Source organism: Xenopus laevis, chromosome 1S, assembly GCF_017654675.1.
Source record: "Xenopus laevis strain J_2021 chromosome 1S, Xenopus_laevis_v10.1, whole genome shotgun sequence".
Lineage (NCBI taxonomy): Eukaryota > Metazoa > Chordata > Amphibia > Anura > Pipidae > Xenopus > Xenopus laevis.
In genome coordinates this window covers 33980610-33994793 of record NC_054372.1, presented here as the reverse complement: position 1 = coordinate 33994793, position 14184 = coordinate 33980610, and the positions used below count along the sequence as shown (strand labels likewise).

General features: G+C 43.0%; 1 protein-coding gene across 2 annotated transcripts in view; it reads left to right on the top strand.

Annotated features, from left to right (window-relative positions):
- Positions 1–5056: 5056 nt before the first annotated feature.
- The window catches only part of LOC108706619 (storkhead-box protein 2), a 73712-nt gene continuing 64584 nt past the window's right edge, over positions 5057–14184 (top strand). The window contains exon 1 of one of the 2 annotated variants that reach the window (XM_018243190.2): positions 5057–6082. Coding sequence is in view for 1 of the 2 variants with exons in the window: in XM_018243189.2 (XP_018098678.1) it covers positions 6637–6802 (166 nt within the window). In the remaining variant the exon portion in view is untranslated. Of the gene's footprint in view, positions 6803–14184 lie in introns of both variants that reach the window. The other variant, XM_018243189.2, reaches the window with a different exon arrangement.

Here is a 14184-nt window from a genome sequence, read left to right as displayed (position 1 = left end):
GAGGTGGTGATTGTACTGTATATGGACCTTTCTTTTTACCTCCAAGCACTTATGTAACCTGATTTATGCCACTGCAAATATTATTTCTGGAGGTGGATCATTATTCATCAGAAATATATGATGTGATGTTTTGCATATGCAATATGTTTAAACACCTAGTAACCAATGGTTCAGACCACATGTTTATAAATAATATAGTGCTAACAAACTGTTGTGAAAAGAGCAGTTGTACTCTTGCAATACACAGGAATAATGTCCCAGATGAATTCTCTATACTGTGAATGTTCCCCTTTATATATATAAAAAAAATAACTTGACATTAGAGTTGTGTCAATATTATAACTAAATATATGCTTATATTTTCCAAAGCATTAATTCATATATTATGTTACCAGTGGAGCTTTTTGCTGAAACAAAACAAGGATGTGGCACAGTACAGTTGTAATCTTCTGTAACCTGTCTGACCTGCACAAATTATCCAACAATTCCATATCCCAAAGTCCATATAAAGCTCCTTTATAAGAGAAATGTGCACGGGCAAGAAATAATTCCTTAAATAACTTTTGATATTTAGTAGCATAAATATTATTTCACAGTTCATTACGGTGTGTGTCTCGAGCATGGTATGCTTCATCGTCTGATCGGGAAAAAGGCTTCTAGAAAACCTACTCAAATATTAGGGCATTTACACACTTAGGGGGTTATTTATCAAGGTCCGAATTTATCTCAATATTGGCTGCTACAAACTCCAATCTAACCGGCTCGGTTTTTTAACGCTTATTTATTATTACATTTACCCGAAAATTTGCTTTGAAGGAAAAGATCAGATTTTCACGATTTTTTCATGAATTATCCCCGAAAACTCAACAAATTTTTCTGAGTTTTCACCCAAGAGCTCCAAAAACATTGTGAAATTTCCCGAAACCCCAGACACAACCAAAAATCAATGGGACTGTTCCCATTGACTTTTATGCAACCTCGACAGGTTTGAGATGCCGTGTTTTTAAATTCGGGCTTTTTAGCCCTCGGGGTTTAATAAATTCCGAAAAATTTGTGATTTTTTTTTAAAAGTCCGATTTTATTAAAAAAAAAAAATCACAAATTTTTCGGATTTCGGGGAATTTCGGGTATTCAGAGCTTAGTAAATAACCCCCTAAGATGATCTGCTGCATCCATGGTCAAATCAAATACCTACAATACTTCATTAGTTACAGAACATCTTCCACGGCTGTCCCTCTTTTACTTTCATCCCTCCATATCTGTCCCCGAGTTTCTAGCCATCTATTCACAGCCACTGTGAGCATTTCCAGATTATTAGTATTGGCATTTTCATCTTACCTTCTTATTGTTACACCCATAACAACCTAAGGCTCGCACGTGAATGCCACACATACACGCTATCCAAAATAAATGGAGTGATAAAAGTTACAGGTCTAGTAACTCATAGTAACTAGAAGCAAGTAGCATTTACTGGTCAAATATTGGAAAGCAAGCATCTAATTGGTTGCTGTGGGTAACTAGACTTGGGCAATGTTTTATTTTATACAATACCATGTAAATTCTTAGTGCAGAACTGGGTGCTTAATAACAACGAAGTGCAGCAAAATATTACAACAAATTGTTGCAGGCAATTATCCTGTCATTTTTTTCTTGGGCATGTCTGCAAAAAATTGCTTTTGTGTGACCTTTTAAAACCAGTGTGCGGGTATTACCTTTCTGCTTTCACAGACACATGATATGCTTGTTTTGTGTTCTGGCCTCAAAATTTGTGTGTGCTGGTAAAAACCCCATGGCATAAGCTGACCATAGACGTGCAGATTTACCTTCATATCGGACAAATGATTGTTCGGTGCCATCTCCCGACCTGCCACTAACCATTCAGATCAAATAAAGTAGAAAAAGAACAGATCAGACGATGTTCTGCCCCTGACAGCAATCGTACAATAGTTATGTCCGACAAAAGCTGGTGACCGTCTCCCACTGATATCGTCAGATTGGCAACACATGCAGAGATATTATCAGCAGCCGACAGAAATGATCTAACCTGTCCGATCAACTGAACGATTGCCACGTCACGAAAAATGTTGGGACACTCCACATTGATTCGTACGATCAAATCTTTGCGTCTATGGCCAGCTTTAGAAGGAATATTGGAAGTAAAAGATGGACAGTTTCAGAGGTATATTTTTGCACAGATCTCACTTCTCATGAAATGGAAATTACTTCTATCAATTACCACATTTTATTCATCTATAGTTTTTAGTTATTTAGAATTATTTCTCACTAGGCAATTTTGCAGTTCTTTGTCCAAGCTGACTAATTTCTGACACATTTGTTTTGTTTCATTTCAAATGTGTTCTGTGCAAAAGTAGGCTGATCAGGGCTTGTTGCTGATTGGTGGCTATGGGTTACTGCAACATTTGCCATTATTAATAAAAATTACCACTATTTCTTGCCTGGGGTCCTTTTGGCCCCCCTGGTAAACCCCATGCTTACATTGTATCACCAGGAAACCCTGTCTTTTTTAGCAACTCTCTTACATAACTCTTGTGCATTTGGCAGCAGGATAGATGGAGCCATTGCAAGGCACTGCAAGATGCTTAAATGCCCTGCAACTGCAAGAGAACTTTAATGTGTCCCTATCCTGATTGTTGATTTAGTAGGCAGATAGGGCACCTAGATAGAGCAGACGCAAAACTGCATAGACTCTACAACACACAGGCAGGTCAACTGACTTCAGAGTATGTGTGTACATTGAATAAAAGTAGTTGTAGGTTCCATTAAGACAGGGACTAGAGTGAAAAAGATAATAGGTCTGCAAGCCACTGGCAAACTTATTTAGGCTAAGGCCACACTAGGCGATAGCGCCGCGATTTGACTCGCGGCGACTTTTCGTCGCGACTTTTAAGCAATCGCTGGGGAAACTTTTGCGCTGGCGTCTATGGGGAATCGCGTAAAATCGCCAGCGTAAAAACACACGCGGCGATCTTTTCTCTACTGTCGCTCGAAATTGCCTCGCTAGGCGATTTCGAGCGACAATAGAAAAAAGATCGCCGCGTGTGTTTTTACGCTGGCGATTTTACGCGATTCCCCATAGACGCCAGCGCAAAAGTTTCCCCAGCGATTGCGGCTTAAAAGTCGCGGCGAAAAGTCGCCGCGAGTCAAATCGCGGCGCTATCGCCTAGTTTGGCCTTAGCCTTAAACTGCCAATGTGGAGCCCTGTGGACCCTATACACTCCAGCCCCCCATAGCATTTGCAGTCTCTGCTTCCCCTATTGTTACACCCCATTGTGTGCTGTAACTAAGGTTGCCACCTTTTCTTGAAAAAATACTGGCCTTCCTATATTTTTATTAATTTTCCCTATTAATAACATTGGGATCAAGCTTCATTTTTACCGGCCGTGCCGGTAAAATATCGGCAGGGCCACCATCAGGGGGGCACAGGGGTTACAAGTGTAAGGGGGACCCTGACACCAATGTTTTTTTTTTAAAAAAATATTCTTTGGGGTCCCAATTTTTTACTTGTAAGGGGGGGCCTGGCACCAAGGCTTTAAAAAAAGAAAAACTTTTATGGGGGGCCTGGCGCCAATGTTTTTTTTTAACTTATAGGGGGGCTCTGGTCCCCAATAGCTTTTTATAACTTGTGTGTGGGGGGGTAACCTTTTTTAGTGCTGATGTCTGTGTAGTCTTTTAACTGTGATGTGGAGTGGGCGGGATCTGGGGTGAGGCTTGGGGGCCGAGCCCCGAAAATGTTGTTGATTTCTAACGGCGGCCCTGAATACTGGGCACGTGGCAACCCTAGCTGTGACCCTTTTCACATGATAGTTAATGACAATATAGACAAATAGATGCAGGGGATGGGACAGCACTCTAAATAATACAGGCATTATTTCTGGTTGCAGCATTTTAATAACAGGATTATTATGTCTCTAACTATAAACCTTTTCTATTGAGCTCCATGGGTGCTAAAGACCTACTGCTCCCAGCATGCTCGGCAGATGTACAGGTGAACATACATTTCATCATTTTAAAGCAGCCTGTTGGGTGCACCCAGAAAACAGGCTGAATCCTGTGAGAGAAATATTTCCCTACTGAGCGTGGGAATTCAGTATATTTTCTGAGAGCTAGGTGATTGTTTCATCACCATGGGGCAGATTTACTAAAGGGCGAATTGTCGCCAGCGACCGATTTGCACGCATCGCACCACTTCGCCAGGTGCAAATTCGTTACCACTACGCTAATTCACTAATATGCGATGTTGTGCCCTGGGCGCTGAACGCTGGCGACTTTTCACTAGCATTACTTCAGCAGTGCGAGCATTTCACAGCGAAAATGCGCTAGCGTTAGTTTGTGCCTAGCGAAAATTCGCTAGTGATTTTGAGCTTAGGTCAATTTGCATACGGAGGGTAATTTAAAGTTGTGTGTAGGTCTTTATTATAAATGTTGGTGCAAATGCTTAAAGTTACCACTTTTCCTTACAAATGTCCTACACATGAGCGCACTGTAAAATTAATGTTCCATACAGGGGCGCGCCGCCAATGAGGCGAGCTGAGACGCTCGCCTCAGGCGGCAACGCCGAAGCGGTTTCCAGGGGCGGCAAAAAGCCGCTCCTGCACCTCTAAGAGCCGAATTTCCGTTTTTTAAACCGGAAATTCGGCTTTACTAATGCGAGAGAGCGCAATTGCACTCTCCGCATTAGTGTTCCTGCCTCCCCTCCCGACAAGTAAGTCGGCGAGGGGGGGCGGCATTGCAGGAGCCGCCTCAGGCGGCGCTTAGGTCTGAATCGGTGCTGGTTCCATATGTTATGAAATGTCTGGAGAAAACCCTTAAAAAGGTTGTCCGAGCTTTTGCAGGCAATTCCGCTTCAGAAAAGGAAAAGACGCCAGCATTTTTGGAACTTGAATGCATTTTTGGCAGACAGGACATGATGTAAGTGACAGAAGATTGAGGAAGATCTCGCTGCTTTTAAGCAGTGGTGGTGAAGTCAACTCTGGCGAAAGAGGTAACGTTCGTTTGCGGAGTATCGCCCTTTCGCCGGAGCGAAAACATGCCTTGTGATAGGGTCTGAAACTGCGCTAGCGACAGTCTGACACTCTGATTCGCTAGCTAATTGGCGCTTGCGTCTGTTAGTGAATTGGCGATGTCCCTGTGGGTGGCGAATTGTATATAACGTTGGCCACTTTGCTCTTTAATCTGCCCCCATATTTCAGGTCTGATATATATGAACAATGATGTATCTTATCTGGTTTGTTTTTATTCTTCTTCTCCTTGCCATGTTAGAGACAGACAAGGCCTAAAAATACACAGCTTTGTATGTAAATAGACTAGAGCTGATTACAGAGTGGGACTCTGGCCAAGGTTGGAGCCTCAGGGTATTTTGCATGAAAATGTGATGCCTGCGCCTTAACCCTCTCATGGATGTCACTGTAGGTTCAGGGCTGGGTGGGATCTTTGCCTTCCTTTACTGGCACTACAATCGCACCAGACTTCCCGTGTAGTCTAATGGCAAAGCTAGGACCATGACGGAGGGAACCTTGCACTGACACAAATCTAGGGGTAGACAACCTTCAACACTTTACGCTCTTGATTAGGGAAACTACATCTACCAGCATCCGCCTACCCAGACGTACTGCGACAGGAATGCTGGGAGATGTAGTTCCAAGGCTGAAGGAGCACCTAAGGTACCTCATCCTTGAGCTAATGCTGTCAGCCGAGTAAAGGGCTTAAGAAGGTCCCTAGATTAGGCTGTGGGCGACTGCATTGCTTCTTGTGTGCGTTGCATTCAAAGGCAGCGAGCCATTTAAACAGGGAAAGCAGCAGCAGCAGCGCTGGGAACACCTGAAACCGAGCTATTCGGAGGGGGCGGGATGCTTTTCTCGCTGTTCTGACGCCTCCTTTGCTGGGAATGAGGAGATACGGAAAGGAAACCGGAGCGACTGATCCACCCCCCCATCGGTTGTTTTAGTGCAAATGGTCCCGCCGAGCCACGTGACAGGGGCTATTGCACACCTATATAAGGGCAGCTGTGCGGCTACATCTTGTCTCTGGATGGCCGTGCCGCTATAGATTGTCTCATTGATAGGTGAGGAGAGGGGGGAAACAATCGTACACTTCTCGTCATCGCCGCCTCATTCCTGAGCCCTCGGGGTATTGGCGCACACACACGCACTGTATCAGCCTGTCTGTAGTGGTACATCCCTGGCTTGAGGTCGAAGGGGGAAATCGCCCCCCTCCCATTTGGCTGGCAGTTTTATTTTGCCCCTCAGTCCTTTGTGCTGCGCCTGACAGTTGCCTGAGCGGAGCCCTATGCTGAATCAGGCTATTGTTTGGCATCGGAGAGCTTTCACGCTACAAATCTCTGCTCCTCGCTCCCCCCCCCCCTTGGATGACAATGTGCCTTTCCCGCACATGAATGTGGAAGCGATAATCTGGACTGATTGCAAATGAAGTGGAATGCATTGTGGGACGTGGCGGGGACAACCGGATCGTTCGAGGGACAAACCAAGCGAGCGGCCCTGCAGCAGCTTCCTCGGAGGAGGTGGTAGCGGTACAATGTCGGCAGCCCGTGTCCATGTCGGGCGCCTGAGGTTCCGCTGAGAGGGCGAGTAACGGCAGGAGCACCATTAGCCTCCCGACATGAAGAAAACCCGGAGTACAACGTTACGCCGGGCCTGGCCTAGCGCTGACTTTTCTGACCGGGCCTCGGAGCGGATGAGGTCCCGGAGCGAAAAGGACTATCGGCTGCACAAACACTTCCCAGCAACGTTCATTTCCCAGGCAACCCGCGGCTATATGACATCAGGTTTGTAACGACCCTAAAGCTGCCATTCTGTCAGCAACCTGCGGCCCTCGGGCGCTTTGTCGTGGGTGGGCGGGACTTAGAGCTGAGCTGGGGGCGGGGCTATACCAACCAGCTCTGGAGGGCCGCACGTTGCACATAGTCTTGCATGAGAGATGCTCATGGGAAATGTAGGGCCATCAATCTCCACACAGGTATTGCACATTTATCTCTGTTTCACTAGACACACCAATTTGTCATCCCTTTATATATATATATATATATATATATATATATATATATATATATATATATATATATATATATATATATACAGCCACCATTTTGTCCATCACTGGAAATCTCAGGCCTCTTACTATGGTGTGATTTAAGCAATATAAGCCCATGCCTGGCCAAAGAGGAAAGCTGCCTTCCATAGACACAGAGCGGATGGCTTCCTCCTGCGCTCTAATCTCATTATTGCATCCAGTCATTAGGCAAAGATGAATTCAGGAGGGCATCGCTTGCACATCTCTATCTGCTCGGCAGAGAGAGAGAATCTACAATGTGATGTCAGTCTCGGCTCATGGGGACCCGTTCTCTAGAAGGATGCTCTTAACTGGAGCTAATTCTGTCCGGGGCAATGGCTGCGAACAGACGGTAGTCACAATCTATTTAAAGACCACTGCGTAATTACATTGCCAATGCAAAGCTCCGGGCTAGTAAAATGGACTGCAATTTATAGCTAGTGGTTTAGATGCTATCTCCTTCTCTGCAGCTGAAATCTGTTAATGTTACATCACCTTTGCCCTTAGATTGTTTTGTTGCTCCTTTTGTGAGCCTGGGATTGTATGTTTTATATTATTAAACTGGACATTGTGCTCCCCCCCTCCATTGTTTGAGTTTATGTGAAAGAACTAATCAAGCATTCACTTCCAATAAGGGCTACCAGGCCTGCAATGGATTCTAAAGGCAGTCCAGCTCCCGTCGTTGTGTCGGGATGTTGCCAGGGACAACAGTAGCATTTGGTAAGGTGATGTCGTTTGTGGCCTAATCGTTTTAATGTGAAAATCGGCTTGTCGGTATGACTAAAACATTTTGCTTTGTAATTGTCGGAATCTATAAGCACGCCGCCTCCCCCCTAAAATATTCGCCTTTTTGCCTTGCTGCATGTATCGTGAGAATCAGACTATTTGAAACCTAAAGAATGGGATCTTTAGAGGTATTTTTTTATTGAAACACTTCCACATAGAAAAAAAAAAATGAAATACAAAAATGGCTGCCAGAGCATCAACAGAAAGACAGAACTGTCTCCCAGTGACGATAGTGTTTTCTGTTGGCCGCTGGAGTGAGCCTGACTCAGCTATATTGAGTCAAAGGGGCTGGCTCTGTGTGCATTAGGTAATGGGGAAGCTACAATCCATTACATTCTAGAAATCGCCCCCCATGAATCTATATATCACTAATTACACACTCCTATATTCCAGGATAGAAAGACTTTGTAAACTAACACGGCCCTGATTTGTATAAATGCTGCTTGGCTGTTTGATATATAAGCATTGCATCCATCCCATAGTTTGCAGGTTTTTAAAGTAGCAATTCACTTCTTTGCCTTATAAAATACATCAAGACATTCTTTTTAGATACCTGTATCTGAAAATGACAGCTGTCAGCTTGTGTCCTGACATGATGCTGCAATCTGAGAATGTGGTGACCTTTGTTCAGATGTTGAAGTGTTTTATGTTTTGTCAGGCTAAGCATCCTGAGGGTGCATTCAGTCTTCTATATAATGGTTGGACTTTATTATTAACATGCGATTATAAAGCGCTCACCTATTCTAAACCACTCTACGATAAATGGGTTTATACAAGTAGAAAATAAATAGCAATAGGTAACCAGTGCCCAGCTCAAAAGAGCTTAAATTCATTTTCATGTGCATGTCATTTATGTACTGATCAGAACAAAAGTATGTTTGGGGTACAACAGAGAAATTACCTTTATTCAGTGCAGAAAAGTACCTTTCCAGCAGTATTTTGATGGCAGACCATTATATCGTGTGTATATATATATAGATGTAAAAATGTGGCCGTGGACCCAGTTGTTATTGTAGGCCCAGGGCTGCAGGGGACTCTGAATGACATAACTGTTTAAAAACAGATAATATGAAAATGTCTGAAGGTTTTTTTTATCCGTCCAGACCATGATATATCGTTTCTAGTACTGAACGGACTAAAGGAACTAGATTTTTATCTCACTGAAAAAATGAACTAAGCAAGCTTCTTGGATAAGTGATGAAACATTTTCAAGATTGCTCAGCAAATGCAATTACTTTAATATCAGTATCACTACATATTCGGTTTTTCTGCAAGATTTAGGGTGTTTGGTTCGTCTGAAGTGATCTTGCTGCATAGCCCTATAAATTCTGTTTACTCAACTGACTGCATAAGCACCTCATTTTGTGTATGGATATAGTATATATCAATATTCCTTTTATTTAGAAATGCAATAGTAAACCTCATTTTGCTTAGTTCTCTGCATTTGTTATGAATATGCCTGGTGTACACTATTTCTTGTACCACTGCATTAGTTATGGTAGTGTGAGGCTGGGCTTTTCCAACCGATGGGGTTTTTCTACAAGTATGGGACCTGTTCGACTCTAGAATGCTCGGGGCTTAGGGTTCACCGGATAACTGATCTTTTCATAAATCCTGATCTTCATACCTTAAGTCTACTAGAAAATCATGTAAACATTAAATAAACCCAATAGGCTGGTTTTGCTTCCATTAAGGATTAATTATATCTTGGTTTGGCTCAAGTACAAGTACTGTTTTATTATTACAGAGAAAAAGGAGATTTATTTTTAAATATTTGGATTACTATGGCAGACGGCCCTTGCGTAATTTGGAGCTTTCTGGTTAATGGATCCTATGTCTGTATGAAACCTAGATAAGAATTACCTTGACACTTTTAGATGGTAGTTGTAATAGGTTTTAGCCCATGAACTAACACAGGGCTTTTCAGCTATGGGCTACATGCTAGATTTGTAATGATTGAGTGTGGTTTTAAAAATCAAATGACACTAGGGCTATACAGGGCTTAAAATCGGGCTGTTAAAATACACGGGTAGAGAATCCACTCCTACTTTGGCATTAGACATCCTCTCCTGCCTGGAATTATTGTAGTGACCTCGGTGTAGACACACACACAACTGGTTTTGGTGTAAGGGCAGAGACACGTGCTCAAATTCGGGGAGATTAGTCGCCCATTGGCAAAACTCCTCTTCTTCGGGGCGACTAATCTCCCCGAACTGCCTCCAGCCAGCAATTGGTGCACTTCGTTTTCCAAAGTTGCCTCATGAGGAAACTTCGGGCGAGTTCAGAAAACGAAGTGCTCAGAGTGCCATCCCGCCAGCGATTCAGATACTAGCCGCAGGGAGGCAGTTAGGGGAGATTAGTCGCCCCCAAGAAGCGATTTCTCGCCGGGCGACTAAATCTCCCCGAATCTGAGCGTGTGTCTCTGCCCTAGGAATGCAAAGTCTTTTATTTCTTCATCACTTTCAGCCACAGGTCTGCACCCAGGCCAACACTGTAGTTCCGGGAGAAGGATGCTAATGCCAGTGTAGGGGCTGACTCTCTGTCTTCATATATCACCCGGATGATTTTTCACCCTCATCTGGCATTAGCCTTACCGTTTCATCTAGTGGTAGTGCCTGCCTGCTGCTTTTTATTTCGTGTTAAAGGAACAGTAACACAAAAGTAATGAACATAATGTTTTAAAGTAATGAAAATATCATGTAGTGTTGCCCTGCACTGGTAAAAACGATGTTTGCTTCAGAAACACTACTATAGTTTATATAAACAAGCTGCTATGTAACAATGGTGGAAATTAAAAAAGGCTATATGGCACAAGTTAAATGGTGGATAACAGATAACACCATTATGTTCTGCAGAGATTCTACCTGAGCCTTTTCTCCTTTAAATGGCTACCCCCATTTCTACACAGCAGCTTATTTATATAAACAATAGTAGGGTTTCTGAAGCAAACACAGCACAATATTTTTATTACTTCAAAACACTTATTTTTTTGATGTTACTGTTCCTTTAAACAAGCTTTGCAGTCTGCAAGTTTTGATTTTTGGCTGTATCTTTGCTATTAAACAAGTGGATGCATAGTGGGCCAAAGGACATTAAGGTATCTTTTTCATGTCTCCAAATATAATTCTTTAATTGAGGGTTAATGCTTCTCATTTTTTTGTTTTAAGACCGTGCTGCTGTATGTGTATGAGTCATGTGGATACCTTCTGTTTTGAGAAGGTTCTCAGTGCATATTTTGCATTTAAGAAGGGCTTTTTGCCTCCTCTTTAGGGTTAGTTCACACGAGGAGATTCGCCTGCGCTAAAGCACACCCGGTGATGCGTTTTCCAAAGTTCGGGTGACTATGGAAAATGCATCGCCGCGTGTGCTTTAGCGCAGGCGACTTTTCATTATAGGCTATGGGAAGACACTGAAGCAGTTCGGGAAGATTGTCGCTCAGAAGACGAGGCGATTAGTCACCAGGCGACAATCTCCCCGAATCTCCTTGTGTGAGGATTTACTCTTTTCTGTTAATTTATATTCAGACCTTCAGTCTTTTTTTTTTTTAATTTTTTTTTTTATATGTTTATATAAACCATTGGGGGGGGGGGTCACTTGGATTCACCATAAAGTATTAGAAGTCTGCATATGTTTTGTGTCATGTTTTTTGTTGTCCACATAAATAGTCACACAAGCTATTTTTATTTATTGCAGAGAGTTTACACAAAGCTGTACAGAAATTGTGGACACTGAAATCTGTTTGTAGGATAAGGGTAAGGCCACACTAAGCGATAGCGCGGCGATTTGACTCGCGGCGACTTTTCGCCGCGACTTTTAATCCGCAATCGCTGGCGAAACTTTGGCGCTGGCGTCTATGGGGAATCGCGCAAAATCGCCAGCGTAAAAACACACGCGGCGATCTTTTTTCTATTGTCGCTCGAAATCGCCTAGCGAGGCGATTTCGAGCGACAATAGAAAAAAGATCGCCGCGTGTGTTTTTACGCAGCGATTCCCCATAGACGCCAGCGCCAAAGTTTCGCCAGCGATTGCGGATTAAAAGTCGCCGCGAGTCAAATCGCTGCGTTATCGCTTAGTGTGGCCTTACCCTAAAGGGCGAGATACTAATTTTCCTGTTTCAGCGCCATCATAACACCTCAGCAGCATCATCTACTCGCACTGGGGTGATGGCTATGAGTACAATGCTTATTTGTAGTGATATAAAATACCTTGTCTACCTAGTCAGGAAATTGAGGATTTGTGTTTCTACCACACGTGTGTAACATAATACATTGGAAACATGATGCTGTTTCTGAGCTGGGCCTCCCCAATCTCCCCTTGCTCTGGCTGTTTTCTTTGTAATTAAATTACTTTCTTTGTAATTAAATACATTGTTGGAGTGAAAAAACAAACCAGGGCAAGGGTGGGCTCTCTTTGTTGAAAGAATCTGATAACCTAGAAGATTACTAAATAACTTGTCAATCTGTGTTTTTTGTTTTTTTTATTCTTGCACCAGTGGACTTTCTTTACTAGTGATTGTTGCATGAAAACATGGAAGTCCGTGTCCCAGTGACAATTGCCTGTCAATAGTGTGTATATTCCAGTGAATGGGAGGGGGGCTGGGTGCCTTAGGGTGGTGTCGATAAGGCTAGTGGGGGAGATTAGTCGCCCAGCGACAAATCGCCTCTTCTTCGGGCGAATAATCTCCTCTAAATGCCTTCCCGCCAGCTATAATGTAAGTCACCCGAAGAAGAGGCGATTATTCGCTGGGCAACTAATCTCCCCCAGTAGCCTCGTTTGCCACCACCCTTAAAGGGGTTGTTTACATTTGAGTTAACTTTTAGTATAATGTAGAGAGTGATATTCTGCGACAATTTGCAATTGGTTTTCATTTTTTATTATTTGTGGATTTTGAGTTGTTTAGCTTTTTATTTAGCAGCTCTCCAGTTTGCAATTTCAGCAGTCTGGTTGCTAGGGTCCAAATTACCCTAGCAACTATGCATTGATTTGAATTAGAGACTGGAATATGAAAAGGAGATGCCTAGATAGAAAGATAAGTAATAAAATTTCGCAACAACACATTTGTAGTAGCCTTACAGAGCATTTGTTTTTTAGATGGGGTCAGTGAACCCATTTGAAAGCTAGAAAGAGTCAGAAGAAGAAGGCAAATAATTCAAAAACAATAAAAAAAAAAATGAAGACCAATGGGAAAGTTGCTTGGAATTCTATAACATACTAAAGGTGAACCACCCCTTTAAGTATATTGGTCCTTAAATCCAGTTTTCCTCACAATGTTTACTTACTACCTATGCTTGGCTGGGTTAGACTTTTGGTATGTCTTTATTACAGGTTATGAGAAAAACCTACAAGGTTGTTGAAGAGTGATGTTTATGCCTAAACAGGGCTGATCATGGCCCAACTGTGTCATGCTACACCCCGTGGACTATGAGGCCATGTCTTGTCCTTTTAGGAAAGTGTGTGGGCAGCCTGCCAAAGAGACTTTTCGACTTAAATACATATTGTTAAAACCCCCAAACTTCATACTATTTACATGAGACGTATCCATGTGGCGGCATCTTGTGGTCCTTTAACACGGCACACCGTTAAAATATATAACGTGTCTTTTCTTGCCTACCATTTTAAAGCGACAGCATCTTACAAGCAAAATGCCATTTAGGAGTGTCAAACCTGAAACTTGCTTTTGTCCTATGTAGGAGAAGTGAATTTACCAAAACATCTCTTTAGCTGATCATACACTTGAAGATCCACTTGTTTGGTGAGAACACCACCTTACGTGTAGAAATGCAGGTGGTCGGAACAAGGACCGCATCAACATCTCTTTGGGCAGAAATCTGTTGGAAGCCCATCAGCGTGCTCCATTCACAGACCTAATAAGCTGCCAACTCAGTCTGTGAGCAGTTTTATCAGTACATGTATGTCCACCTTTAGTTATAAAGGACAACTAAACCCCCCATACCAAAAAAGCCCCCCTTAACCGCCTGCCATTTCCCCCTTCCCTCTCCCTCCTGCACTGTGCATTAGTCAAAAAACAACCCCATAAAAAATCTGAGCTCCTGGGCAACATCTTCCGCCACTTCGTATTCTTTCGGGGCTCAACAAAGCCTTTGGGGGCAGCCACTCAAGCAGGAGTACTTGCAACTTGTGTCTTTCTCCTTTTTCCCCAGCTTGAATGGCTGCCCCCATGGCTACACAGCAGCTATAACAGTGTCTATGCAGCAAACAAACGGCTTTTAATAGTACAGGGCAACAGTACATTCTTTATATAGTACATTATTTACATAGTAATTTTGATACAGTTTCTAGTTTTGGTGTTAC